The 26,013-nt window shown below is 36.5% G+C and overlaps 3 protein-coding genes across 4 annotated transcripts; all 3 read right to left on the bottom strand.

Moving 5' to 3' along the window:
* Positions 1 to 2,898: 2,898 nt before the first annotated feature.
* LOC149026102 (mitogen-activated protein kinase 10-like) lies at positions 2,899 to 10,521 on the bottom strand. Its single transcript, XM_089146347.1, has 10 exons — positions 9,872 to 10,521; positions 8,260 to 8,668; positions 7,967 to 8,094; positions 7,765 to 7,824; positions 6,683 to 6,832; positions 6,357 to 6,512; positions 5,905 to 6,116; positions 5,709 to 5,810; positions 5,331 to 5,497; positions 2,899 to 4,241 (listed from the first exon to the last, which is right to left on the bottom strand). The coding sequence occupies exons 1-10, from the start codon at positions 9,893 to 9,895 to the stop codon at positions 3,790 to 3,792; spliced, it is 1,860 nt and encodes a 619-aa protein (XP_089002473.1). The 5' UTR covers positions 9,896 to 10,521; the 3' UTR covers positions 2,899 to 3,789.
* An 8,413-nt stretch (positions 10,522 to 18,934) lies between these two features.
* On the bottom strand, positions 18,935 to 21,194 carry LOC149026101 (large ribosomal subunit protein eL32z). Of its 2 annotated transcripts, none has more exons than XM_089146346.1 (4): positions 21,030 to 21,194; positions 20,840 to 20,940; positions 19,370 to 19,551; positions 18,935 to 19,252 (listed from the first exon to the last, which is right to left on the bottom strand). In XM_089146346.1, exons 2-4 carry the CDS (start codon positions 20,927 to 20,929, stop codon positions 19,123 to 19,125), a joined length of 402 nt encoding a protein of 133 aa, XP_089002472.1. In that variant the 5' UTR covers positions 20,930 to 20,940; positions 21,030 to 21,194; the 3' UTR covers positions 18,935 to 19,122. The 2 variants fall into 2 exon arrangements, with proteins under 2 accessions (XP_089002472.1, XP_089002471.1); XM_089146345.1 differs by having other exon boundaries at positions 21,053 to 21,193.
* Positions 21,195 to 23,728: 2,534 nt separating this feature from the next.
* On the bottom strand, positions 23,729 to 25,803 carry LOC149026100 (large ribosomal subunit protein eL32z). Its single transcript, XM_089146344.1, has 4 exons — positions 25,706 to 25,803; positions 25,503 to 25,603; positions 23,975 to 24,156; positions 23,729 to 23,863 (listed from the first exon to the last, which is right to left on the bottom strand). Exons 2-4 carry the CDS (start codon positions 25,590 to 25,592, stop codon positions 23,734 to 23,736), a joined length of 402 nt encoding a protein of 133 aa, XP_089002470.1. The 5' UTR covers positions 25,593 to 25,603; positions 25,706 to 25,803; the 3' UTR covers positions 23,729 to 23,733.
* Positions 25,804 to 26,013: the final 210 nt, after the last annotated feature.

Here is a 26,013-nt window from a genome sequence, read left to right as displayed (position 1 = left end):
TATTATTATCAGTGGTGGTGGGGCCGCGGCTTGGAGTTGGGAAAGCTGATACTTCATAGTCGACTCGGTATCGGGATCGCCAAGACTCAAAAGTCAAATATACCCCTGCATGTTAACCTTCTCTCTTACCGCCGTCAGGTAAGAGGACCGGTTCGATATTCCAACGTTATTCACACTAAAATCAACCGGTTCAATATTTGAAGTCCCTCCCTGGAGACAAGTGAAGATCATTTCCCTGTCCAAACTCCTTTCACTATTCCCCTATGATCATATCATGTGAGTCTATTCTCTCTGCATGGCCATCATTGTAAGAATCCAAATGCTAGATAACAAGGGAGAAGTTCTTATGTTGGAACTTGGAAGAGACAATGACAACCGAAATGGTTAGATTTTTTACTCATTTGACTTGCCATTAAAACTCATAGATCTACTCATCTACCTAAGACTAGTTTCTTAATCTTGCAACCAAACATCCATCCTCTTTCATTTCTTTCCATGCCAACAAACAAGGATCATATAATTATTGTCATCTTTTTCTAAAGGTCTATCTTGGATTTTAGCAATTTGTCCATCTTTTAGGGGGAGGGGGGGCATTAGGTGAAGACAATCCCCATGTTACCATGTACTATTGGATTTGCTTGTTTTTCATAAATTGTCCATCTTTTAAGGGGGGCATTTGTGGAATTTTAGGTTACAAACTCGATCTAATAATCTATGTCCTAAACTAAACTGCCCCAGTTTTCTCGATCACAGAGATTTAGAGAATCATCGAAAAAGCTTGGATCTTGCGCAGGATCTTCAAGCCGAAATTTTGGCTGTAGGATCCGAAATCTAGGTCGAGATTTCAATCTTGACTGTTGAATTTCGACCGAAATTTCGATCCTATCGCCCAAAGTGAATGGCTTGATGGTCCTGCGCATTTATTGCGCAGGACCCAAGCAAGGTCCGAGAATCATGAACCATAGACATGAAATCCCAACTAAATAAAACCAAATTAATGGAAAACTAGCTAGACCTATTTAGAAGTCAATTATAGCCAACTTTATATAAAAATGATCTCTCCCTATTTCTGATCTTTACAATAAAACTTATGAATTTCTAAGATAGAATGATTATAATTTAACTAAAAGATGGTGAGAGTCATCAATATCACTTTTACTTTGAAAGACAAGGTCTAAGAATATGTGATGATCATAGGACTTTAATCAACACAACACTAATGACTTCTGTGGTGCACTCATGAATCTCTTTTTCTTTTCTTTTCTCCTAAATTTTACAATTTTTACATACTTTTAAGTATGCAACTAAGGTCATATGTAATGATTTGGTCGTCTTTTTAAGGGTGAAATCTATTTTCATTTAGATCTCAATGAATGATTAAATACCTTTACCTGTCAATTCTCATGTCTTCAACTTATATCCCTGAGATTTGGGTGTTCTGAGGGTGGTTGCCCCTCTCTGAGATTTGGGTTTTTCTCAAATCAGAGTCGATGATTCTGAAACCTAACAACCCTTCTCTCTTCTACCAAAAAAAAATGTCTTCAACTTTATCCCAACAAAGAATTTTGAGGTGTTTGTTAATTTCAAGATGGTGAAATTTGATTTTAATTAAGTCAAAATCATTCATGTGGAAGTAGGCCCTGAACTGGATCCAAGGTTAGGCATGTGAAAAGCATAAATCCATCCATATTCTGTTCTGGAAAAAGGAAAACTACATGTCTGTGAGCATGTGGAGAGCATTAAATTCACATCATTTATGTGGACGGCAAGGAAAAAGAAAAAAAGGAAAGAAAGAAATTTTCTTTCATTCTTTGGTAGTTGGTACCCTGTTTGATTGGTTGCATTCGGAAACAAAATTTTCATTAATTCTGAATCTCGTGGTCCCTATCCTTACATTTGGAACTAATTTACTATCGAATTTTTTTTTACTACTGCAATCTTACCCAACAACAAAGTAGGGAAAAAAACTACATGAGAATGAATGTAAGATGAAAATTCATTTTATTGGATAAGGGAAATCTTTCCCCCAACCCCACTTCTATTTTTTGTAAATCAAAAGCATTTCTAACGGTTGATTGGATTGTTTTTGGGTCTGAATAATTTATTTCGTTGTCTTATTATTTAGATGAGACTATAAATAGTAATTAATCTCTACATAAATGATAAGGCAGAAGAAAAGAATAGTCAAAAAACTATGTCAAGTATATCTGCATAAGTCCAAGTTGGTATACGTTCACCTCAATTAATCCTGCCTGAAGAACTTAGAAAGGGTTGATTTTGCCAACTAATCAATTTTTTAGGGTTTATAGAATGTTTTCAATCTGTCATGAAAGAAATAAGTCTTTGTAAATAATTTACTCTTTCGCAGGTGAAGTTGATGAAAACTAGTTAAGCCAACATCATTTCTCTCAACAAACACAGACAATATGAAAGAAGATCACACATAATACTACAAGTTATTTTTTAATGATGTTGGGTTAAGGGCTATTTTATTGTCTTTTAGAATGACTTTTTTGTGAGAGTCCTTTTAGGATTTCGCAGGATTTTAAATTGATTAGTGGGTCATTTGGATAAGATCCTTCACATATAGGAAGGTTCCTAGATAGTTCCACCAATATTCTTATTTAATAGCAAATCTTTTGAAAGAAAACTAACAGATCGTACCAAAAAATATATTTTTGTTTAAAGAAAACTTAGAACCGTACCCTAGATAAGACAAGTTTTAGAAATTATTTCTTAAAGTGATATCATTTGAGGACAAATTCATTTAATAGGACAAAACACACCTGTCCTGATCAGCTTAACTTGTACCAATTGACATGTAGATTTATCTGGGCATCCTGCATAAATGAGAGATTATTGTCAAAACTCAAAAACAGAAAGAGGGGTTTCACTTGATTTCAGACATCTTCCCATCATTAAAAATCAAATTTGTAAGGCCTCCTTCCAGCCCAATATGGGCTTGTCTGGTACACACACTGAAGCATTTTAAGATTTTTTTACCAGAAAAGAAGAAGCTTTAAGATTCATAAACATTCCAGAGCGATGAGTGGCAAACATTAATGTATGTATTCAAATCCAGATTACAGAGTACTGCTGATTAAAATCCTAAAATTCATTTATTAGTAAACATTGAAGGTAACTTCATATTTTATATCACCAACACCAAATTCGATACAGTATCAGTTTTCATATCAACAATGCTCATTCAGATATCATGTACCATAACCATGGAATGGTGACTTGGTCATTCTAAATATTTCATACAGTTGTTCATGGGACACCAAACACATATATATATATACATTATTAAGGCTAGAATCGATCACAACTGTTTTCCCCTGGTGGGAGATGTTAAAGCTAAAAGGGGTCGTGTCATTTAATTTCATGAGTTCATCCATCCGTCTCATCAATATCTACAAGGAACTCGTAGGGAAGACACAAGTACATGGTGACACTAACAGAAGACGAGAGGAAAAATGGTACAATTTCTCTCTCTCTCTCTCCCCCCCCTCCCCCTCTTTCCTTTCTCCTATTCTTTTATGCCACTTTCAAATAATGGAATCTGTATCTCCACCAAATGATATAATTAGTGACTCCCAACACAAACTACTGTTTTGATATACCCCCCCACCCCTCCTTACAAACAGCCATGAAACAAAGAACCCTCCGATATAGTAAGCACCATATCCTCTCCCGTCCTGTCTTTCCTTCGAATTCTTCTGTTCAAATATCTGTTCAATTCTTCCCTGAGTGTGTCCATCAAACTACACCATGGTGTTTCCTTCTCTAGTACATCCTCGTCATGCCATACTGAACAGTTCCCACATTTCTGTGAGCAACTGTAGCAGCAGCAGCAGCGCCAATCCCACCGAACTGAGATTTGGCTTGCAGCAGGTTTGCGTCAATAGCAATTCGATCGTCTACTTGGTCTGCTTTCATCACTCCTGCACGGGTTAGGTAAAATGGAGAGGAGTTCATGTCTATAGCGATTTCTGGTGCTAATTTAGTTAGCATGCCACATTGTGGGGGTAGCTGTGGTTTCGTATGTGACAAGTCCCTCTCACCCTCTGCTCCTGATCTTTCATGCTTCACGCCAGGCCTGCGGTAACAGTATGGTGGAGGGATACCCTGAGGAGGAAGAACAGCATTTCTTATCAACATTTTCGAATTGGGCCCTTCTTTGATGGCACTTCCATTCTCATATGATATCACTGGCCCAACAACCTTCCCAGGTTTGGCTGGAACAACGGAAAAAAAAAAGGTCATTCTTTCGTCAAAATCATCATCTCAAACAAGAACCTACTAGTTATTTCGCTAGAAAGAAAGCCAACCTAAAGCATGTAAGAAAATATTAAAGCTAGCTAATCAATAAATGGGTAAGCATTTTAGGTTTGGAAGCAAAGCATGGTCTCTGCACCGGCATGAGGGCCAACGGATGCACAAAGGAGCATCAACAAGGGTGGGATTTCATGTTTCACAGTGATACATCTCTTGTCCGGTGCCAGGGCCATGCTCCTCGAGAGAACCCATTTCCCTTAATCAATAGAAAAGGTAAAACATCATAGTAAAGAGATTAAGCTTAATTTCAAAGAATAAAATGCAAGGGGAGGATTAGACATCAATGAGAAATTAAGCACCGCAAGTAGGGACTACTTCATACAGTTCATTCCTAAAACAGGAAAGAGAACACATGCTTTAGACTATCCAATTATCTAGATCTTTATTGATTTCAACAAGCATTATTTCAGTCCAACAGAAATTAGGTACTCGTCGACACCCTCACTCTAAATATTCCTATTTCATTCTTGAATTTTACTTGCCAAATTCCTCGACTCAGTCTAGCATTAATCCAATCTTCATATCAATCAAACAATACCTCTCCAACTGGTCCTAAATTACCAAAGAAATCCACTCGGTATTTAACTACCCCCCCACATTCCTGCCCCCAATAATGTAAAATTTTCCTACAGCAATTTCTTAGTGCCTAATAAATTTCATTGATTTTATAAAAGTCCACTACCATAATCATCAGTCATTTCTGTTTTACACATTCGTTCAATAATCGTTAAGGACTGAATTTATCTATTTCCTCAGTCACTTTAGAATCTTCCCTTTAGTCTCTCATCTGTACCCTTCGCTTAACCTGGCACCCCAGTCAGGTGAATAATATCTTAAACCAGTGTACAATCAATATATAAGATTAAGATAAGTATTGGAAAACTAACAGAACTCTCAGACCGATTCAACATCCAGATGTCATTCAAGTGCACAAATATAACATTACATAGATAAGGATCAGGAAGAGTATTTGAGTATTCAGTTCTCACCCATCGGAATTCGATGTGCTGCCTGCAAAGTTCTCGGAATGTGACTGTTTCCATTTGTCTCTCTTGAGTTCTTACTATATGCTTCCTCTGAGTTTTGCCGGTCTCTGAATGTACCCAAGTTTTGGTGTTCCTTGGGGGGTATTGTATTCGAGTGGACAATTGTTGACCTAAAAGAAAAAGAAATCAGGAAAATGAATATAACTCTATAGTACACTTATACAGTGAATCAATGCACAATTATAATTTGTTCTGCAATAAGGTTGCGGTTGCTCATGGTATGGTTTTTCCTTACTTTTTTGTATTCTTTTTCCATGCAGCTGATGTTAAAATAAAAATATCGACTAGTATCAAAACAGCACCAGAGTAAAAGGGATGTACCTTGGAAGAGAAACATGCTTCCTCTCAAGCGGAATAACTGGCCCACTCTTACCACCATTTTCCTCAAGATGTGCAAACTGCTTTCTGAATTGATCAACAGCGCTGCACATAAAGAGCCAAAGAAACCTTCAGTTGACAACAAAATTACGTTTAACATTAGAATGCACCAATCAAAGGATCTACAACCAATAACAACCTAGGATATAGAAAGCTTGTTCTTTCAGTTCCATTCATGTAATCTTTCAGAAGTTGTGGATGGTATTCTAATATCTCCCGGAATATTAGTTCCCTAATGTCCTCCTTCGTCACCCTCCGCCGCTCAAACTCAAACTCAAGCTTTGTTATTGGCTGACAAGAGGGCTCCCTCTCCACTTTTGATAGGCCTTTGAAGTAAGGATCAGCAAGTGCCTGTTAGAAAACATTACCACTAAGATGAATACATGGAAGGAAAAATTCTATGGGGCTAAGCAAACAGCTGAAAGAAATAAACAAGTAGTATATCTTGAAATACATCAATAACTGTGCCACTAAACAGATGCAGGAAATCCAGAAATTATCTAATCCATAAAGCAACTAACAAAAATTATGGTATACGACCAAATCTAAAGGTATAAACTTCAAAATCATTCCTTCTACCAGACCACAAACCTCTTCAGCAGTTGGCCGATCCTTCGGATCAAAAGCTAACAGTCTCTCTAACAGTTTTAAAGCCTGAGGATCTGCAGTTGGGAACTTCTGAGAAAATGGCATTGGCTGCTTTTTTCTCATGGTGGTCAAGTATCTCCTCGCTTTTTCATTACGGATCTAAAAACCAATCATGAAAGAACACCAGTGTCAAGTCTAGAAAGAGAAAATTGATTATACCCGCTATGCTTCAGAAATGAGATCTAAATCATTTTTTTGGAAGGAAAAAAGGTTCTAAATCATTTGATAATGAACACAGTTATAAGAGAAACAAGAGTAATGTGTCATACCCGTGAAATTGTCTCCAAAGAAGGTGTGCCAAGCAGATCAGTCATCAAATCCAACTGGTGAACCACATTCTTACCAGGAAACAGAGGTTTTCCTGTTAATACCTCAGCAAAGATGCAGCCTATGCTCCAAATATCAATTGCAGGTGTATACTGAAAGCAATAACCACTACTAGTCAAAATACAATCCACCAAAACCATTATTCTACACCACAATATTAAACACTAGACACAATTACCTGAACAGAAAGCTATTTCAACTTGCAGGAGAGAGTTATATCCCTTCCTGAACAAGCAATTTTTTTAATTAATGGCTTACTACTTACTTGAAAGCACACGGAACACATTTCCCCAAAACAGATTAAAATCAAGCTATGACTTGCATGAACAGCACTAAAATGTAGACTGCAGATACAGTCACAAAAAAATGACTTGCATTTCACAAGACTTTCTAAAAGACAGCATGGCCAATGCTTCTTAAATACTATTTATAACCAACAATTCCTTGTATTTTTCAAACCCTTTGGATAAACTTATTTGTAACACCTCAGAACCTTCCTTAACATAGTCGGCAGGGAAGTCCTTGGACCATGAATATAAAAAAGATCTCAAGCAAGTGACCACAATAGCAGCCGCAGCAAGGTATATATAAGGCATAACTAGTTCAACATGACTGCAAAATTAGAACACAGCATAATATATATATAAGATTATATAATAAAAGCTCACCACAATAGTCACTTGAATAGAGAAATTGAATGAAACCGATAAGAGTTTTGAACTAACATTTCATCTTTTGCCAACAAGTAAATAACTGATGAAAGAATGCATCAACATAGGCCAGACACAAAAACTAACAGCTAATAGCATGTGAATTCAAATCAAGTACTAAACGTCTAAATTTGGTGCATTTATGCAATCACTGAAACAACAAAGGAAGACAAGATAGCATGCACTCCCCCCCCCCCAAAAAAAAAAGAAAAGAAAAGAAAGAGAGAACAGAAAGAAAACACCAGATCACTATCATGCAGTTACTAGGTCAGATGAACACTTTGCTACGTTGTTTGAAGCATGCGAGATCATACCTTAGAGAAAAAGGAGCCACACAGCTCTGGTGCTCTATACCACCTCGTTGCCACATAGTCCTGCAAAATGTAGTGTTTCAGTGGAAATAACAATTATTTTAATACATTTGTAATAGTCATGCATGTCTCGAAAAGCCATTCATAAAAGCACTAAAAAAAATTATCTGTATAAACCGGTGCTCCAATGACTGCAGTTTATTACCGTCCAAAATATTGTTGTAGGAGTATCATTGAAGGCAACTCTTGCCAGCCCAAAGTCACAAATTTTGAGTTTGCAATTTGCATTAGCCAGTATATTCTTTGGTTTCAAATCTCGATGGTAGACATTTGCTGTAGAAAACAACTTAAAGAGTCAGGATGAAACTCCACAAATATTCAAAACCCAACCAAATGAGAAAGAAGATGATCATGAATCAAAATTGTCAGGTAACAATGATAATCACATTTCATGACCATAATTTTAGATGTGACAACAGTAGGGCAGTTTTTAGTTACCTGTGTGAATATACTTCAATGCCCGCAACAACTGATAAAGAAAAAATTGATAATGCTCCTTTGTCAAATCATCATTAGCTTTAATGACTTGGTGAAGATCCGACTCCATGAGCTCAAATACAACATAAATATCTTTGAAATCCCTCCTTGAAGGGGGCAACATAATATGCTTTATTTCAACAATATCCGGATGCCGAAGAAGTCTAAGCAGCTTGATCTCACGCAAGATTCTTGCAGCATCTGATATGTGCTCAAAAATGTCATGTATTTTCTTTATTGCCACTTTCTCTCCAGTATGGATGTCAATGGCTGAGCAGACAAGGCCATAACTTCCCTTCCCTACGACTTCCTGAATTTTATATCTGTTGGCATCACCATAATCTGTGAAGAAGTCCATCTCCGTAGGATTCTGTAGAAGAAAGAAAACAATTCAGATTTAATGCTATAATCACCACAGGCTTCTAATAAAAATGAGAAACAAATCGTCCATAACAACAGCACTGGCATATGATCATACAAATGAGTTAGACCTACTGAAACAGTCTCAAAAAAAAGCGCGCACACACACCAAAAAAAAAACCAAAACAAAAGAAAAGGAATCCCAGACACCCATGTAAAGGGACAAATAACTGATTAAAATGGAACAATGAATCCTAACAGGGATCGAATAGCGGATTGCATTCGTTAGGAAAAATGTTAGGCATTTGGTTTACGAATAGAAGGTGATGTCCAGACAACCAGAGAGACTTATTGCTATCATCTCTGATCATGATGACGAATAACTTCCCCCCTCTTGTACTAAGTACCATAGTGATTTAAACTCCCAATTTCAGTAAGATGTGAAAACAGCCTACTAGATTACAAATATCCCAGAGAAAGAGATATATAAATAGTATGCAAATACCAATCATTTTTTCAACAACTTCTTCACAGAAGTAGCAGAAAAAATGAGATTTCAGATAGCAAAAAAGGTAGACATAGATCGTGTAAAAATGTACCGACACAGAAAGAACCACAACTAGTGACACAAGCAAATGGATAAACAAGATTACCATTTCAAGGAATGGAATCAGATCCTACAGTAGACATATCTACAATAATCGCGACAGTGGAGCCCAAAAAATATAATAGATGCTCTGAAGGACTAGCTGCTTTTCCTCTCTCCCAGAAGAAGAAATCAAATATCGGAAAAGAAAATAACTAGGGAGGGGAAGATAGGAAGGCATTCGAAGAAGGCATTACTGATCTAACCGTCCACCGGAACACAGGGAAGATGACAACAGAAACAAAGACGGTGTCATAACTGTCGAAGACTAGCTGAAGCGAGGTGGATAATCGACGACACAAGAAGGATAAACATGTAATTGGATATTCCAACAACATGCATCAAACGCGAGCATTCAGAACCATTGATTTCTCTTGTAACTTCCCAGTGGATCTCATCCACAGCTCTCGCGATCCAAAGATCCAATTTTTCGAAGGAAAAAATGAAATCTGAGAATTCGAAATATTCAGAAAGAAAAGTCGTCCAAACTAAGCCGATCCCAAACTACCCTGGCTACTACTAAGATCATAAAAGAGGGAATCACAGTAAACAGCCATGAAATACGACCTTCTTTCTCTGGTCTGGCTGCATCTTTCGCAATTCGAAACCGTCCCAAAAACAGCACACAAAGAAACCGCGTTTCAGCTCCCTTTTCTGTTGAGAAACAATCAAACAGGTACTCACAAAATCCAGGTGCCAGTCGCCGCAGAAATCATCCACATTTCCCCCACCTACCCCTTCTCCTGATCACAAGCCCTGAATCTCGCGTTACTCTCTTGGAAATCTTGATGTAACATAGAAAACGAAGCAAACCCGTCATGCACTCCTCCGCCGAGGATTCCTTCCAAATCCTATGGATAACAAAGATCATAAAGTGTTCAGCCAACACCTCATGAAGTTCTGCATCGCATCACCTTCTCTTCGACTACTCAACTGAAGCATATAAAAGAATACAAAAGAATTATTATATATTCAGAGATATATATATATAAATAACAAGGTAATCGTCTTTTCAGCTCTGTTCTTCACGCAGGTTTCATGCCAAGAGAAGTTTCAGTAGAGATCTAACGAAACCTTGACGCTAACGAGCAGAATTATCAGAGCTCTAAAGCTCAAGAAAACCCTAGTTTTCAGAAGATCCGAAGAAACAGAGCAAACAACAGAGAGAAAGAGAGCAAGAGAAGAAAAGGCTGAGGTTCTGCCTTGAATCTAGGGTAATTTGTACTTGTCTTTCCTGCTGGTTTACCACCCGATCCGTATATATCAATTAGCGAGTTAGGTTGGATACGCTAGTGGCTCATTATGGTAAATACGTGAACCTTTTAGTCCCATTCTCGGTAACATATACAAATTTGGAATAAAAAAAGCCCCCAATTTGATCCAGATTCCAGCGTGATCCACTACTGCCTGTCTACTAACAATAAATTACCAAATTCTCCCTCCTACCTTTCGATGAGTTCGGTAACGAAATATTTGATCCACTTACATAATTACATTTCTTCATCCGCATAAGCGGGACACGTGTTCGTTCTTAATTGGACACAGCTTGATAAGATCGCAGAATCCCAATAATCCTAGCCTTTTGACAGGTTGGCAGTTGTACATAATGGAATTATTATGGATAGAAATGTCTAACAAATATATGGTTTCTCATGTTTCACACACCGTCAACGTGTTTTACTTCTACCCAGACATTAAAAAAAAACATTATAATAATAATAATAATAATTTAATAACCGCCGAGTACCAGCGTGATGAGTCATGAATCTTCCCTACTCCGGTCTGGTTTAGAATTTTGACTCGGTTCGGTTCTTTTTCTGTATTTTTATGATTTTGTTAGTGGAGATCGAAAGCTTAACAAACTTATTCGGAGAAACTTCCAAAATGCTCCACTTAGTAATTAACGTGACGTTTCCATGATTAGATAGAAAATATCTGCGAATAATGCTAATTAGATTCCACTACTTCACTCTAATTAGAAGTTAGAACTTAGAAGCATTAACACAATAGGAATATAATAAGTGTGTTCACGTTTGGATATCCACCTTATCCTGTTCCACTCTCAATTAAAAGTTCTCATCAAGAATCATAAAAGGAAAAATCAATTTTAAAAAACAATTTTGTAATGAAACAAGAACTTGCCCATTTTACCTGACGACAGTGCAACCTCTACTAGACAAAGCAAAAGCTTTAGATTAACTCATCAGGAATTGAAGATTCCATGTTAAATGTGGTAATTGGTTTGTCACTGTCAGTGAAGCTACCCCTCAGCTAGTAGAAGTTGAGAATCAACATCAACCACAATCAAGTAATGCTTGTGATGGTTTCGTCCTCTCTACCTTTAATGAATTTTTCATTCACAACATTTCTTACTATAATATTTATATATTGCCTCTGGACAACCCTGATATACGAATATTAAAATAAATCGATTTAGTACATTAATAGATTAAAAGACTTGATTCAATTTATTTGATCAGAGCTTTTGATGCACTAATTAAATACCTAACTATTATGGAATTAAATTGAAATGGATAATTGTTATCAAATGTGAACTAGACAACAAAAATCTTGGTGAGAGGTTAGAGTCAAATGAGAAACACTTGGCTTGAAGGGGAACTCCCATGCATAGGTGTATGATCACTAACACAAGTTATCAATTCATCCAAATGTCTAAGTGTCCGGTGGGAGTTGTAGAAGCTTTTTTCTCTTGGAACATGTCGTTTTCAAATTACAATCTTAAATGTTCCTTTTTTTTTTCTTGGTGATATTTTCAATTTCTTCACCTACCCACAAGCCTTAGACATGGATTATGGTTGTGTAGAACATAGATATTAGTCATTGGTTGGTGAGGCTGATTTTTTTTACTTTAGGGCCTGTTTGGTTACTTGAGTCTAGAGATTTCAAAAATCTCTAAATTTCAAATATGATTTCAAGTCATAGTTCATAAAATTAACTGTTTGGTTAGCCTGAATCTTTGGAATGAAATCTATAGATTCATCTTAAAAAAACATTTATGAGTCATAGTTCAAATGTTTAATGTTTTTATAGTAGAAGTGAAATCTTTGGATTTCACCTCATACCCATAAATTTATAGATTTCATGAATCCAGAGATTCACACAATCAAACGGGTATAAATCTCACATTTGTGAATCTAGAGATTTGAAATCTCTGGATTCATGTAACCAAACAGGCCCATGAGTCTGGAAATTTCAAATATCTAGAGATTTCAAATCTATAAATTTCAAATCTATGGAGTTATAATTTATAAAATTAGATGTTTGGTTGTGGATGATCTGGATTATCCTAACTATTTGTCGCGGTTTTGGATGGCTGTTGCTTTTTGAAATCTCGTTTCCCTCATAAATCGGTTCCTTTTGTGTGGTCTGTTTCTGATCGATTTTTACGGGATATTCTGATTCATGTAACACTTAAGTAATTATATATTTGAATCAACTAATTGAACGGCTAAGTTGACATTTCTATATCACAATTATATTCTCGTAATCTTTTTGTAATTAACTATTGAAAAAACTTAATTATAAGACAAATACTTTATATTGTAAACTTTATATTGTAAAGCTTCATGAATGAATCATGTTGAAGATGCAAAACCATGGCATGTTGCGTTTGGGGACAGCCTTGTAGTGATTGAAGGCTTACGAAATTGACTGATGGGTTGTCGGCAGATCATTAGTATATAATTCTTTGAATAAAAGGTGGAGCAGTGCAATTATAAATCATGTATTTTAATTAATTCATTATTAATTAATTAATATCTTATAGTATAATCCGATCTTAATTAATACATTACAAAAAAAGAGGTATGATTTTCAACACCGACAATATCACCCAAGAGTTGAGGGTCTTTTTTTATTAAATGAAAAAATAGTATTTCATGGTGAATAGCTCTTTCACATGGTCAAAGGAGAAGAGAAAGTACCAACTACCACTACCTGAGATGTTATAGAAAATCTCAATATGTTAGCATGGAAATTTCTAACTTGTAAGAAGTTCTCTTTTTTTTTTATTCCTTTTTTTTATAATTCAGAAGAAAATTGTGTAATTTCTATAATTAATCTATCTAAAAAATTATTCTTCATAGTGTCACAAGCTTATTTTATTGGATAAATTGTATCACATTTGAGAGGATCATTTGACATAATAAGTAATGATATGACTATACAACAACTCAAAGTTTTGAATGCTTATTTTCTTTGTAAACTCAAAAGTCATAACACTAAGTCTTATTGTTTTTCTTTTTTTACTTGAATTTTAGATGCCGCAACTTTCAAGCAGCGATAAAAACTTTTACGTTATTCTCCCCACTTCTTTATCTATTGTTTTGACATTCAATCTCCGTTCCCATGAAGCATGCCTCTCTTCTTCATAATGTAATACTATTTCCACCATTGTGGAGTGAAGGTTCTTCACCTCAGTGATGTGTTTTCATCATCCTTATGACGAGTTCTTCCACCTCAATAGTATATTTTCTTTTCCTTTTATATTTTATGACGTTTTTAGTTCCTCACTTATGATTCACATCATTAATTAAATCTACCATAGAGAGATTTTTTTCAACAATTTTGCCTTCACCGCCTCCATCTTCTTAATCCTCGTTAGCTTGAAGCCCCCAAAAAACAAGAACCTGTCTTACCGAACACTTGCATCCATTAAATCATTGTCTCTCCACACAACTCTTCACAAGTCATTGGCAAACACTTGCAACAAATTCTCAAGCAATCGCCAAGGTCTAATGTTTTGGTCCTTCACTCCCCAATACTTCACCCAACGTGGTAGATGTGCTTGAATTGCATTGCGTGGTGTTCAGTGCATTATGTTTCCATAGAAAGTTGTATTAGCATCTCTGTGTTTGATATAGAATGTTCTATTGATGGCAATGTTCATAGGTTCACTACTAGGTTCAACCATTTCCTACCTCGAAAGGTATTATCGCATTAACATGCAAGATCGTTTTGCTATATTTCATTCTATGGTATCTGATGTTTTATACCCAATCCATAAGGTAATCCATGTCTTATCTGAATGAATTTATTATTATCAAACAAAAAAATAATAATATAATTATTTAAATATTTAAGTTGTTATATGTTCATTTTCAAGCCACATAGGACAGAAATATTGCATCCTATAGTTCTAATGACAAAAACATTTCAATATCAAAACCCAAGGGATTGGTTTAACTAGCAAAGACTGCAACTTATGAGTATAAAAAGTCACTAAGTTTAAATTTCCTTGAAGCTGACAGAAATTAAACTACATATAAAAACTTCTCCCCATTATATTCAAAACTATTAAATGAAAATAACGTGTGAAATAAAAGCTTTTAAATAAAAAATAAAGGAAAGAACAAATAAAAAATTTTGCAAATTTTTCACTAGTTTGGTGATGTTGAGTTACACACTTGAATATAGAATCAGATATTTAATTATTTTTATTGGTGTCCTAAAATCACACACCACCAAGATAATAATAATAATGACTTGTTATTTGTTCTTTTCTGAAAAAATTGACACTTAATGAAAGCATAGTAGCAAATTTTTTCCTCCTTTCCTTCCTCTCTCTCAATCTCAATCTTTATTGGTTTGATGTATTTTAGTACTATTTTTTGACACAATTGAAAGAAAGATAATAGTAATAGTAGGAATTCTGACCAATAAGCAAGTGCTCGATAGAGTCCTCATACCTTTTTGAAGAAGGTTCTATTAGCCGAGCGGGAAGAGCCAGAGGAAATTTAGGCACAAACTCCCCATAGATGATCAAAGCCCAAAAACAAAGGATTCTTAGATTGCATTCGATGATGCTTTCAAGCAAGACTTGCATCTTCCCTATATCTCTGTTTTCTTATTTATTTAAAAAAAAAAAAGTTCTATCATACATGTAAGATCATTGCGTTTGAAAATATATTGCCAACGTATTAACTCATTCTCTTCCTGATACATTTAAATGAATGAATGACATCTTTAATACGATCATCATTTAGTCTTTGAGTTCTATGAGAAAATAGATATATTCAACGAAAGACTTCAATGAGTTGTTATTTTAGATATATGTTATTTTGCGAGACAATCAACAAGTTGGTGTGTCATCATATCGTTTATCATAGGAAAAGACCCTTTTATTTTTTATCATCCGACCATATGATTGATGTATTTAATTAATTTAATCAAATCAACTATACACCAAACCCTTAATAATTAGAGACATTACCACATCTTAACACTGGACTAAATGTTATTGGGAGTGGGGGTCAAGAGGGCAGCATAGAAAAATGATTTAGATCATAAAGTCTATCCATAATTATGTCTTACCCTTATAAAGTTCTTAAGTTAAAATGTGTGGTGTGTGAGCCTTATCACATTTGAGTTGCTATTGATACATCCATTAAGAAAAGGACAGGACCATTTCCAATGCATACAATTAATATACGGTTAGCTATTGAGGAGTTAGTTTAACAATTGCCGCACTTATCATGTTCAACGTAGACATGCTTTGAACATATCGTGGCCTCTTATTCAGAGATAATAAGACTAATGAAGTGTTGGGCTATGAATTCTCTCAATCTTTACATCTAACGAGTTCAAATCCTTTTCACCCTGGTAGCTCGTCATCTCATCCTTCCACTCTTACACATGAGTTAGATTAAATTTCGCTTTTGGGCGAGAGGAATCTCTTCACCCAATATTTTTATTTGCATCAATGATTGAATCCTTGTGCTATAAGCACGGTCTCATCTCTCTTATTTGATTCTCCTTTTCTCTGGTGGAACCCCTTCTTTGGTTCACGTGTTAAAGATTTGATTGGTCAATTAAATTAGAGATTTTAATCATCCAAGCGGTCCAGTAGTTGGACCGATTTGATTTAAGTAATAAAACTCCAAAAATTGGGTGCACCAATCATTGAGAGGCACCAATTGTCTAACATATTTGTTTTTCCCCTAAAACAACACGTGACACGTGACCAAAACTTCCCTATCCACCGACAAATTCCACAGCTTTATCATCAGTTTGACAAGCAAAGATTATAGTGTTCCACCATCGTTGGATTGGAATCGACCACATCCAACAAATTATACTCGAATTATTTATTATATTGTTTTGATTTAACATTATAGGGAGAGTGAATAAAAGATTCCAATCGAAAGGTGGAACGAAGATGAGCCCAGCTGTTCCTTAATGTACGAAGAAAGCGCCAGAGATGAGCCGCCAAAGCAAATCGGGCCGTCAAATTTGACTAGTTCGGGCGCCGGTGATTTGGATTCACTGTAGATTTGTAGCGACAGATTTTTGACTTTTATCGTCGTTTTCTCATGGAGACATGGATCATGAATTAAAATTATGGATTACCATTTATACCCCTGTACAAAGGTAGTATTTGTAAGGTTCACCTACATAAGTCGATACGGTGGTGTGTATACGGTAGAGAAATAGAAGCACACCGAACATATTCTTGTGGCGCTTGCGTGTGAATGGATATTCCTTTATATGTACACCAAAGTGACACTCGAACCACGTGAGCTCCCTCTTTTGGGTTTCAAGGTGGGGACCGCAACCGTCGGTTGCGTTCGCAACCTAACCCGCACACGACCACGAGGGGAGTGTATAGTTGGCAACTTGCCATGGAGAGACGTTGGATTGAAGTCGAGAATTAATAAACTTTGATAATTCCAGGATCTGAGGGACTGACGACGTGTTGACTTTTAAACCCTGATTTCTCTCTCTCTCTCTCTCTCTCCACCCACGCTGATGTTTGAAGCTGTCGGTTAGATTGTGTGAGAGAAAGAGAGAGAGAGAGAGAAAAGCTAAGCATTAAGCAATTGTGGATGGATCGGATGATTCTTTCACATCCAATTGGGAGGCGGTGACAGGTCATCCATCGTGTGGGGTCCATCAGCCCACGGGGTGCGTTAATTAATGTATGTAAGTAAAGCCCAGGCCCATCAGGTAACTGAGTACTGAGTTAGTACTTGGCCTGTACGGCATTTAATGAGGAGTTGTACAGTTGTCAGAAGAGGAGGATGACACGTCGAGGAGTAAGTGAGGAGCTCCATTGATCTTTAGACAACGGTTTTAGTGCCAGGCTGTGATATGGTCACCCAGTCTGCAAAGCGTAGTGGGGTGGGGAACTGAAGACGACAAAAGTATGTGGTGGTCTAGAGTCTAGACAGCGAGTTTCTCTCTTTATGCGTTTCTGTGTTTCTTGCTTCTGTGTTTGTGCCCGCCCGTAATAATAAGACTTCAACTCAACGGTTGAATTTGGTTGCCAGTTCACAAGTGATGAATGCAAGCCACCATGTGTCTCGCTGGTTCTGAAAGGATAGGATACTACATGCTCCTCAATCAATTATCTACTCATACGGTATCAGTAGCACTATTATGCTAGGAAGGAAAATTTTCACCTCATATGACGCATGTATCATAATGTGTTTACCTATCACTCTCATATATTTTTATTCCTGGACACTTCTATGTGTACTTCTTTCAAAACCCCTGACCAAGGGATAGAAAATCCAGACTACCAAAGAAATATCAAAACATTGATGCATATTTTGTTTGTAAAGGTTCAGTAAATAAATCAATCAAAGATTAGTCGAATGATTAAAAACCGGACTTATCAGAGAGTTCAACTTGTCGATGACATATGTAATATTTCCATCACTAATTTTCCTATATATAAAAAACACTTTTGTACACACAAAAAAAACAAAAAGTAAAGTGGAAAAAGAAAAAAAATAAAGATATATGACATAAATATAATATATTAGGCAACAGAAAAAGAAAAAGAAAGAATTTTTTTCACAAAGTTCAAAATATTTCTCACCTTATTGTTTTTCACATTTTTTTTCACAAAATTTTATATAATTATAGAATCTAAAAAAAAATATTAACTTATCAAAGCAACAATATGCCCAATGCCCACTTCCCTAAATACCTTGCTTCAGTCCCATTTAATGCATGAGACTATCAAGCAACACATTTTCGGCCGTTGAATATCAATGGCCGAGATTAAAATCTAGACCAAAATATTTCAGATCCCACGAACAGAAATTCAGCATGACAGTCCTGCACATTGAAACAATTTCCCTTTCCTACCCAAACAAACCACACCTTCCAAAGTTCATGTAAATATATACTTACAAATTTATTTTTTTCCCATCTCTTTTTTCTCACCCACTTCAAATTTAACAAACAAAAAAGTTGAAAAAAATCAATACCCTACCCTCAGGAGAGGTAGAACGACTACCTCCCAAGTTCCCAACAAACTGAGGACTTACGATTCCACAAAAGAAAACCCAGTTAACGTTGGCACCTGAAAATCATGATTAAGCCCTTTGATCTAAGTATTTGCTCCAACAATGTAAACACCGGCCAGAATCAATTGCAAAGGAAATCTACATTAAGAACACCTGAATCCATCTCGCCCACACATAAGAGTAGTGGTGTTATTTCAGAGGCAAGAGACCCAGACAATTCACTTTAGATACCAAACCCAGGAGAAAACATAAATTTCTTTCTGAAAAAAAAACCAGTTTTTTGAGCTCCGTAGTAGTGCGACTCTGCAACCAGTGCAAAATTGTACAAAATATGATTGAAGGGGTTCACCGGACGAATACCAAAATAAACAACAAATTAGTCTCGATAAGCAGAGTGGACTAAAATCACACTAGCTTCTACATCAAAATTCCAAAAACATTAAAAAAAAAAGCATGAATATAGAAAAGCAAAAAATGAATTCCCCTACTGAATTCAGTTTTAGATATATCAGTTGCACTGTAGGAAAAGAGATTTCCACTAACTCATTCATCTTCCTGGCTGCGCAACCTGGCAAGTTTGTTCGTAACAACAACATCAAGCTGAGCGGCACGTTCAACAATTTCTTTTCTCTTCTTCGTAGACACATTGTGTGCAATCTCCGCACAGTAGGTCCTAACCAGTCACAACATGAGAGAACAATAAAGCAATACTTCATAATTGACTTTCACAGAGAAAACTAAGAGATTAAAAATTCAACAGCAGATAAATTGTGAAATGCACTCATTTTACCTGTTATGCATCATCAGTATTTCAAGCTCCTTGACATTGTGCACCAAAAATTTCTTGAAACCATTAGGAAGATAGTGGCGAGTCTTCTTGTCTGATCCATAACCAATATTGGGCATCAACACACATCCTTTGAACTTTCTTCTAACACGAGAATCAATACCCTTCGGCCTACGCCAGCTAGGCTGTAATCCAATAAAACCAACAGTTGTTTAACTCAGAAAAATACTCCATGAAAGAAAGGGATAAAAGAAATTATACAGTATAAGAATTCTATCAGATGCATAACTGATGATGATTCTTTGATGACAAGCATCACCCAAAACGATGAGATCAATCAATCAACTAGTGCTGACAAGAATCTATTCCTACTAATTCAGTGAAATCATCAAGTATCCACACTGTGTAACCTCGATGTCACCAGTGCTGACAAGAACCCATTCCTATTTAGTTCAGTGAAATCCAATAGTATCAACCCTCATGACTAATGAGTAACCTCGACGTAAGACCATAAGCTTTTCCCTCTTTTCATCTAATGAGAACAAATAGCATGAATCCTCATTCTTAAAAACGTAACAGTTGCATGAAAAAGAAGATAGGATGCAATGTTGCATCAGAACCAGCCAATAGCTAGAAGAGACAAATCTATGGTTTTCTGAGATGTCAATTTCAAAATCAAATCCTCCATCAACAATCTAAGACAAGGTCTTATGATTGAAACACCCACTGGTGATAATGTCTCAGACTGATAAGCGTAAGCTTAATGTAAAACATAAAGTTATTGCCTTCCATTTAGTAAGAACAAATAAGATAAACCCTCATTCCTTCAAGTAAGTATTCATTTGACAAAGAAGAAGGGATGAGATGTAGGCATCATAGCGAGCCAATAGCTGAGTGAAACAGAGCAATGGCTTTCTGAGATGTCAATTTTAATATCAGATCCTCTATAAAAAAGTATGTGAGACACCAAACAAAGGTCTGTATGGTAAAAAACCAATCAGTTGTTCTTGTCTCAGAGGATCTGCAAAGTTTCAACCTTTGTGGCACTGTCAATTAAATCCCAAACAAGGTCCAATAGGCAATAACAAATATAAATTTGTTTTTAAAAATGCCCTTTCCGAAAACAAGTTCCAGAAATCCGGATAATGATCGAGCAATAATCAATTCATGGAAAATAAGTAAGGGTCAAGTGGAAAAAATTCATGTTCAGTATCTAAGATGGCGAAGCAAAGTAATTTAAAAGCAACTCAGGAAGTTTTCATCGCCTAGTTTAAAGGAATGGTAAAATTGCAGGGAACAATTATCCGAAACCTCCAATGTTCCCTAACTCTTACATATTCTCACGACACCCCCACCCCCCATAATGAAATAAACGCCTGCAAAATCAAAACCTTTTAGGAGATCTTAATGGCTTAACACGCTTGATACCCATTAACTCAATAGAAATGAAGCGAAGAAAGTGAAAGGAAATACCTTGACAGAGATCTTGCGGTCACTCTGCGGCCTCTTAAACCTCTTAACACGCTTCTTCACGATCTTCTTCGTCAACAAAGGGACGGCCATCGCTGTCTATTCTGCAAAATCACAACATACAAATTAAAAACTAACAACCCATCGCGAATAACACAGACTAAGCAGAACCTATGGATGAACAGAGATCTACCGAGAGTTGCTTAGGCTCCGTACCTTGGATATCAGACTATCAGTTATCACTGAAACCCTTTTCCCAATTCCCACCCTTGCGAAGCTAAATCCTGAAAGGTAAGCACTCGCGAGCTAGGGTTTCTTTCTTTTCTTTTCTTTTTTTTTTTTGGGTAATCTCGAGCTAGGGTTTCCACTCCGCAGGAATGATAAATTCAAAAAAAAAACCTAGTGCACTTCCATAGATGACCAATCCAACGGTGAACAGCTTACCCATAATAGATCTACGGTTATCAGTATTTCCTGGATAAGTACAAGTCATCTAGCCGCCCAATCAGTATCAGACAACAATACCCAGCGATGATTACGACCTCGGGAGTATTTTCGGATCAACTACCCACATGGGGAAGGGAATTACTCACACCCTCTCCATCTCTCACCGCCCAAACGGCATCAGACCACAAGTATCATGCACTGTTGATTTGTAACTTGTGGTACAGATCCAATACTGGAAGATGGGTGGGGAGAGGACACCCCCAATAATTTTATTGGAAGGCCATGACTTTGTTCGATTCATTCGTTGAATTAAAAGTCATAGTATTTACTTTTTTTTTTTGGATAATAAAGAGAATAATATATTATCCAATGAAGCATAACAATCACTGTTGTTTTTAGTAAATGCAGTGTTAGATCCTTCTATGATACTAGAACTACATCTGTTTGTTGCAGTATTCAAAACTAGGGATTGGAAATAATGTAAAAGTGTTTGGGATTTAAAGTTACAAAAAGACGCTCCACGCGCATTAGTTAGAATGTTCATAAAAGGCCGTTATCAATGTCAATGGACATGCCGTTGTATGAGAATTGGCTAACCCTTCCAACGCCTCATCTTGGTTGCACCAAATCTGTTGGATTTCTAGATTTTTAGTTTTCGCCCAGTTATTCCCTTTGTAATCACAAAAGTGCTGCATCAAGACCATTGTCTTTTTTCATCTGTCCAGTATCCAGGAAAAAAAACTTGTTTGTTGCCAAATATCCCCACACTCCATCCTGCAAAGCTCAATACTTCATTATATACCCCTTTGTCATAGTATTTACTTACACTCACAGGATTTGCCCATGTCAAGCAGGGCATTGTGAATCCACACTCAATTAAGTGTAGGTGAATAAGTGAAACAGGGAAATATAAACTTAAGTCATAGACCTAAAAAAAAATGTTTTATAAAATGAAATAGTTTTGCAATCTCCTAGTACATGACAAAAGAAAACTTTATGAAAAAACAACCGAATCAGTTTGATATTGTAATAGTGAGGCAAGCATGGAGTTATCCGTTTCCACCAAAATAAAATCAACATCATTCTGATATGCATCTATTAAGCCTTGGGCCATCACCTCACCTTGAAGGACAGAAAAGAAATGAGGCAAGTTCAAAAATTGCAGAGACAATGTTCTCTTAGGGGTCTCGAATGATATATCATAGGCCTACTTCCCTCTGTTTTTCACCGATGAGGCATCATAGTTCAACTTCATATATTATACGGTGCTGGAAGTGTGTGCCTGTATTGAATCTTATCTTGCATGCCACTCTGTCCATATTTTGTATGTCTATTACCTATTTAAGCTTCCCAAAATACCTTCCACACACCTCTGACACGAAAAATATGGTCACAAAACTCACCATGTTGGTGCATTATTCCTTCCTTTCTCTTTATCTTCTTCTTTTTTTTTTTTTTTAGGTGTAGGAACCTCAGAGCATTTTCCTTTTCGATGGAATGTTGGAGCATTTTTAATCCATAATTTCCTATTAAAATAAATAATAATAAAAAAAGATTAATAACACGTGTTTAAAAGGATTGCAAAAATTTAAAGGTAAGGAAGTAACTCAATCTAACTCATCTCTTCTCCCGCATAATTTTATTCATGACCAAAGAAATATCAGAACCTATAGATTTGAAGACAAGTGAAGCATACTTCATTTGTAAAGGTGAGATGAAAAAGCCATTAAAAAGGACAGTTAAATGGTTAAGAACCTGACTTCTCAAAGGAGTTTAACCCTTGCCGGCAACATATGTAATATTTCTATTCTCAAAATTTCTTATATATAAAAAGGGTCTTTGTAAACACTGGCCAGAATCATAAAAGAAGATCGAGTCAACGTTCGCACCTGAACATCATGAGGACTCACGATTTCCATACAAGAAGATCGAGTCAATGTTGGCACCTGAACATCATGATGATTAAGCCCCATAATCTAAGTATTTGCTCCAGCAATGTAAACACTGGCCAGAATCAATTGTATAGGAAATCTACATTAAGAACTTACTATCGTGAGCAGCACCTGAATCTATCTCGCCCACACATAAGAGTGGTGGTGTTATTTCACAGAGGCAAGAGACCCAGGGTATTCACTTATAGATAACAACTCCTGGGGAAAAACATAATTTACTTTCTGAAAACAACCAGGTTTTTGAACTCCCAAGTAGTGCGACTGTGCGAGCAGTGCAAAATTGTACAAAATATGATTGAACGGGTTCACTGGACGGAATACCAAAATAAACAACAAATTAGTCTCGATCAGCTGAGTGGACTAAAATCACACTAGCTTCTACATCAAAATTCCAAAAACATTCTTAAAAAAGCATGAAGATAGAAAAGCAAAAAATGAATTCCGCTACTGAATTCAGTTTGAGACAGTTGCACCGTAGGAAAAGAGATTTCCACTAACTCATTCATCTTCCTGGCTGCGCAACCTGGCAAGTTTGTTCGTAACAACAACATCAAGCTGAGCGGCACGTTCAACAATTTCCTTTCTCTTCTTTGTAGACACATTGTGTGCAATCTCCGCACAGTAGGTCCTAACCAGTCACAACATGAGAGAACAATAAAGCAATACTTCATAATTGAAGTTCACAGAGAAAAGTAAAAGATCGAAAATGCAACAAAATTGTGAAATGCACTCATTTTACCTGTTATGCATCATCAGTATTTCAAGCTCCTTGACATTGTGCACCAAAAATTTCTTGAAACCATTAGGAAGATAGTGGCGAGTCTTCTTGTCTGATCCATAACCAATATTGGGCATCAACACACATCCTTTGAACTTTCTTCTAACACGAGAATCAATACCCTTCGGCCTACGCCAGCTAGGCTGTAATCCAATAAAACCAACAGTTGTTCACTCAGAAAAATACTTCATGAAAGAAAGCCATAAAAGAAATTATACAGAATAAGAATTCTATCAAATGCATAACTGATCATGGTTCTTTGATGACAAGCATCACCCAAAACCATGAGATCAATCAATCAACTGGTTCTAGCAAGAATCCATTCCTACTAGTTCAGTGAAATCATCAAGTATCCACACTGTGTAACCTCAATGTCACCAGTGCTGACAAGAACCCATTCCTACTTAGTTCAGTGAAATCATCAAGTATCAACCCTCATGACTAACGAATAACCTTGACTGTAAGACCATAAGCTTTTCCCTCTTTTCATCTAATGAGAACAAATAGCATGAACCCTCATTCTTAAAAATGTAAGAGTTACATGACAAAAAAGATAGGATGCGGTGTTGCATCAGAACCAGCCAATAGCTAGAAGAGACAAATCTATGGTTTTCTGAGATGTCAATTTCAAAATCAAATCCTCCATCAACAATCTAAGGCAAGGTCTATATGATGAAAAACCCACTGGTGATAATGTCTCAGACTGATAAGAGTAAGCTTAATGTAAAACAGAAAGTTATCGTCTTCCATTTAGTAAGAATAAATAGGATAAATCCTCATTCCTTCAAGTAAGGATTCATTTGACAAAGAAGAAAGGATGAGAGATGTAGGCATCATAGCGAGCCAATAGCTGAGTGAAACAGAGCAATGGCTTTCTGAGATGTCAATTTTAATATCAGATCCTCTAGAAAACAGTATATGAGACACCCAACTAAGGTCTGTATGATAAAAAAACCAATCAGTTGTTATTGTCTCAGAGGATCTAGGAAGTTTCAACCTTTGAGGTCACTGTCAATTAAATCCCAAAGAAGGTCCAATAACAAATATTAAATTTTTTTTTTTTTTTTTAAATTGCCCTATCCAAAAACAAGTTTCAGAAATTAGGATACTGATCAAGCAATGATCTATTCACGAAAAATACGTAGAGTCAGGTGGATTAATTTCATGTTCAGTATCTAAGATGGCTAACCAAAGTAGTTTAAAAGCAACTCAGGAAGTTTTCATCGCCTAGTGTAAAGAAGAAATGGTAAAATTGCAAGGAACAGTTATTCGGAACCTCCAATGTTCCCTGAATCTTACGTATTCTCACGACACCCCCTGCCCCCGTAATGAAATAAACGCCTACAAATTCAAAACCTTTCAGGAGATCTTGATGGCTTAACACGGTTGATACCCATTAACTCAAGAGAAATGAAGCGAAGAAAGTGAAAGGAAATACCTTGACCCATTAACTGAAGAGAAATGAAGCCAAGAAAGTGAAAGGAAATACCTTGACAGAGATCTTGCGGTCACTCTGCGGCCTCTTAAACCTCTTAACACGCTTCTTCACGATCTTCTTCGTCAACAAAGGGACGGCCATCACTACCCTTTCTGCAGAATCGCAAACACAAATTAGAAACTAAGAATCCATCAGGACGAACACACAAACTAAGCAGAATCACTGATCTATCGAGGTTTGCTTAGGCGCCGTACCTTGGTTATCACTGAAACCCTCCCCCAATTACCACCCGATGCAAAACCCAGAAACGTCTCGCGCTAGGGTTTCCGGAGAAGTGAAAACTTGGAATTTTGCATTTATATAACTTCAAAAATACCCTACTGCACTCCCTCTGATCATCAAACCAACGGTGATCACGACGTCATGGGTAGAATAAGCCCCATCTCACCGCCCAGTTAGTATCTGATGCCATAAACCAGTGATGATTACGATCTCTAGAATATAAACCGATTAAATTCCCACCCCTCCCCATCACTCACCGCCCAAACGGCATCTTCTGACA

The sequence above is a fragment of the Hakea prostrata genome, chromosome 2 (genome assembly GCF_041222555.1).
Source record: "Hakea prostrata isolate BN-2017 chromosome 2, UWA_Hpros_2, whole genome shotgun sequence".
NCBI classification, from domain to species: domain Eukaryota; kingdom Viridiplantae; phylum Streptophyta; class Magnoliopsida; order Proteales; family Proteaceae; genus Hakea; species Hakea prostrata.
The sequence above is the reverse complement of the archived record's forward strand: the minus strand, read 5'-3'. Positions and strand labels throughout refer to the sequence as shown.

Excerpts from the sequence above, each read along its gene's own strand:
- LOC149026102 (XM_089146347.1), bottom strand. The coding sequence starts at position 9,895 with ATGCAGCCAGACCAGAGAAAGAAG. Across the intron at positions 8,095-8,259 it reads ATTGAAGTATATTCACACAG|CAAATGTCTACCATCGAGAT; the intron begins GTAACTAAAAAC and ends TGTTTTCTACAG. Across the intron at positions 7,825-7,966 it reads CTACAACAATATTTTGGACG|GACTATGTGGCAACGAGGTG; the intron begins GTAATAAACTGC and ends TACATTTTGCAG.
- LOC149026101 (XM_089146346.1), bottom strand. The coding sequence starts at position 20,929 with ATGGCCGTCCCTTTGTTGACGAAGAAGATCGTGAAGAAGCGTGTTAAG. Across the intron at positions 19,552-20,839 it reads ACCGCAAGATCTCTGTCAAG|CCTAGCTGGCGTAGGCCGAA; the intron begins GTATTTCCTTTC and ends ATTGGATTACAG. Across the intron at positions 19,253-19,369 it reads ATACTGATGATGCATAACAG|GACCTACTGTGCGGAGATTG; the intron begins GTAAAATGAGTG and ends GTGACTGGTTAG.
- LOC149026100 (XM_089146344.1), bottom strand. The coding sequence starts at position 25,592 with ATGGCCGTCCCTTTGTTGACGAAGAAGATCGTGAAGAAGCGTGTTAAG. Across the intron at positions 24,157-25,502 it reads ACCGCAAGATCTCTGTCAAG|CCTAGCTGGCGTAGGCCGAA; the intron begins GTATTTCCTTTC and ends ATTGGATTACAG. Across the intron at positions 23,864-23,974 it reads ATACTGATGATGCATAACAG|GACCTACTGTGCGGAGATTG; the intron begins GTAAAATGAGTG and ends GTGACTGGTTAG.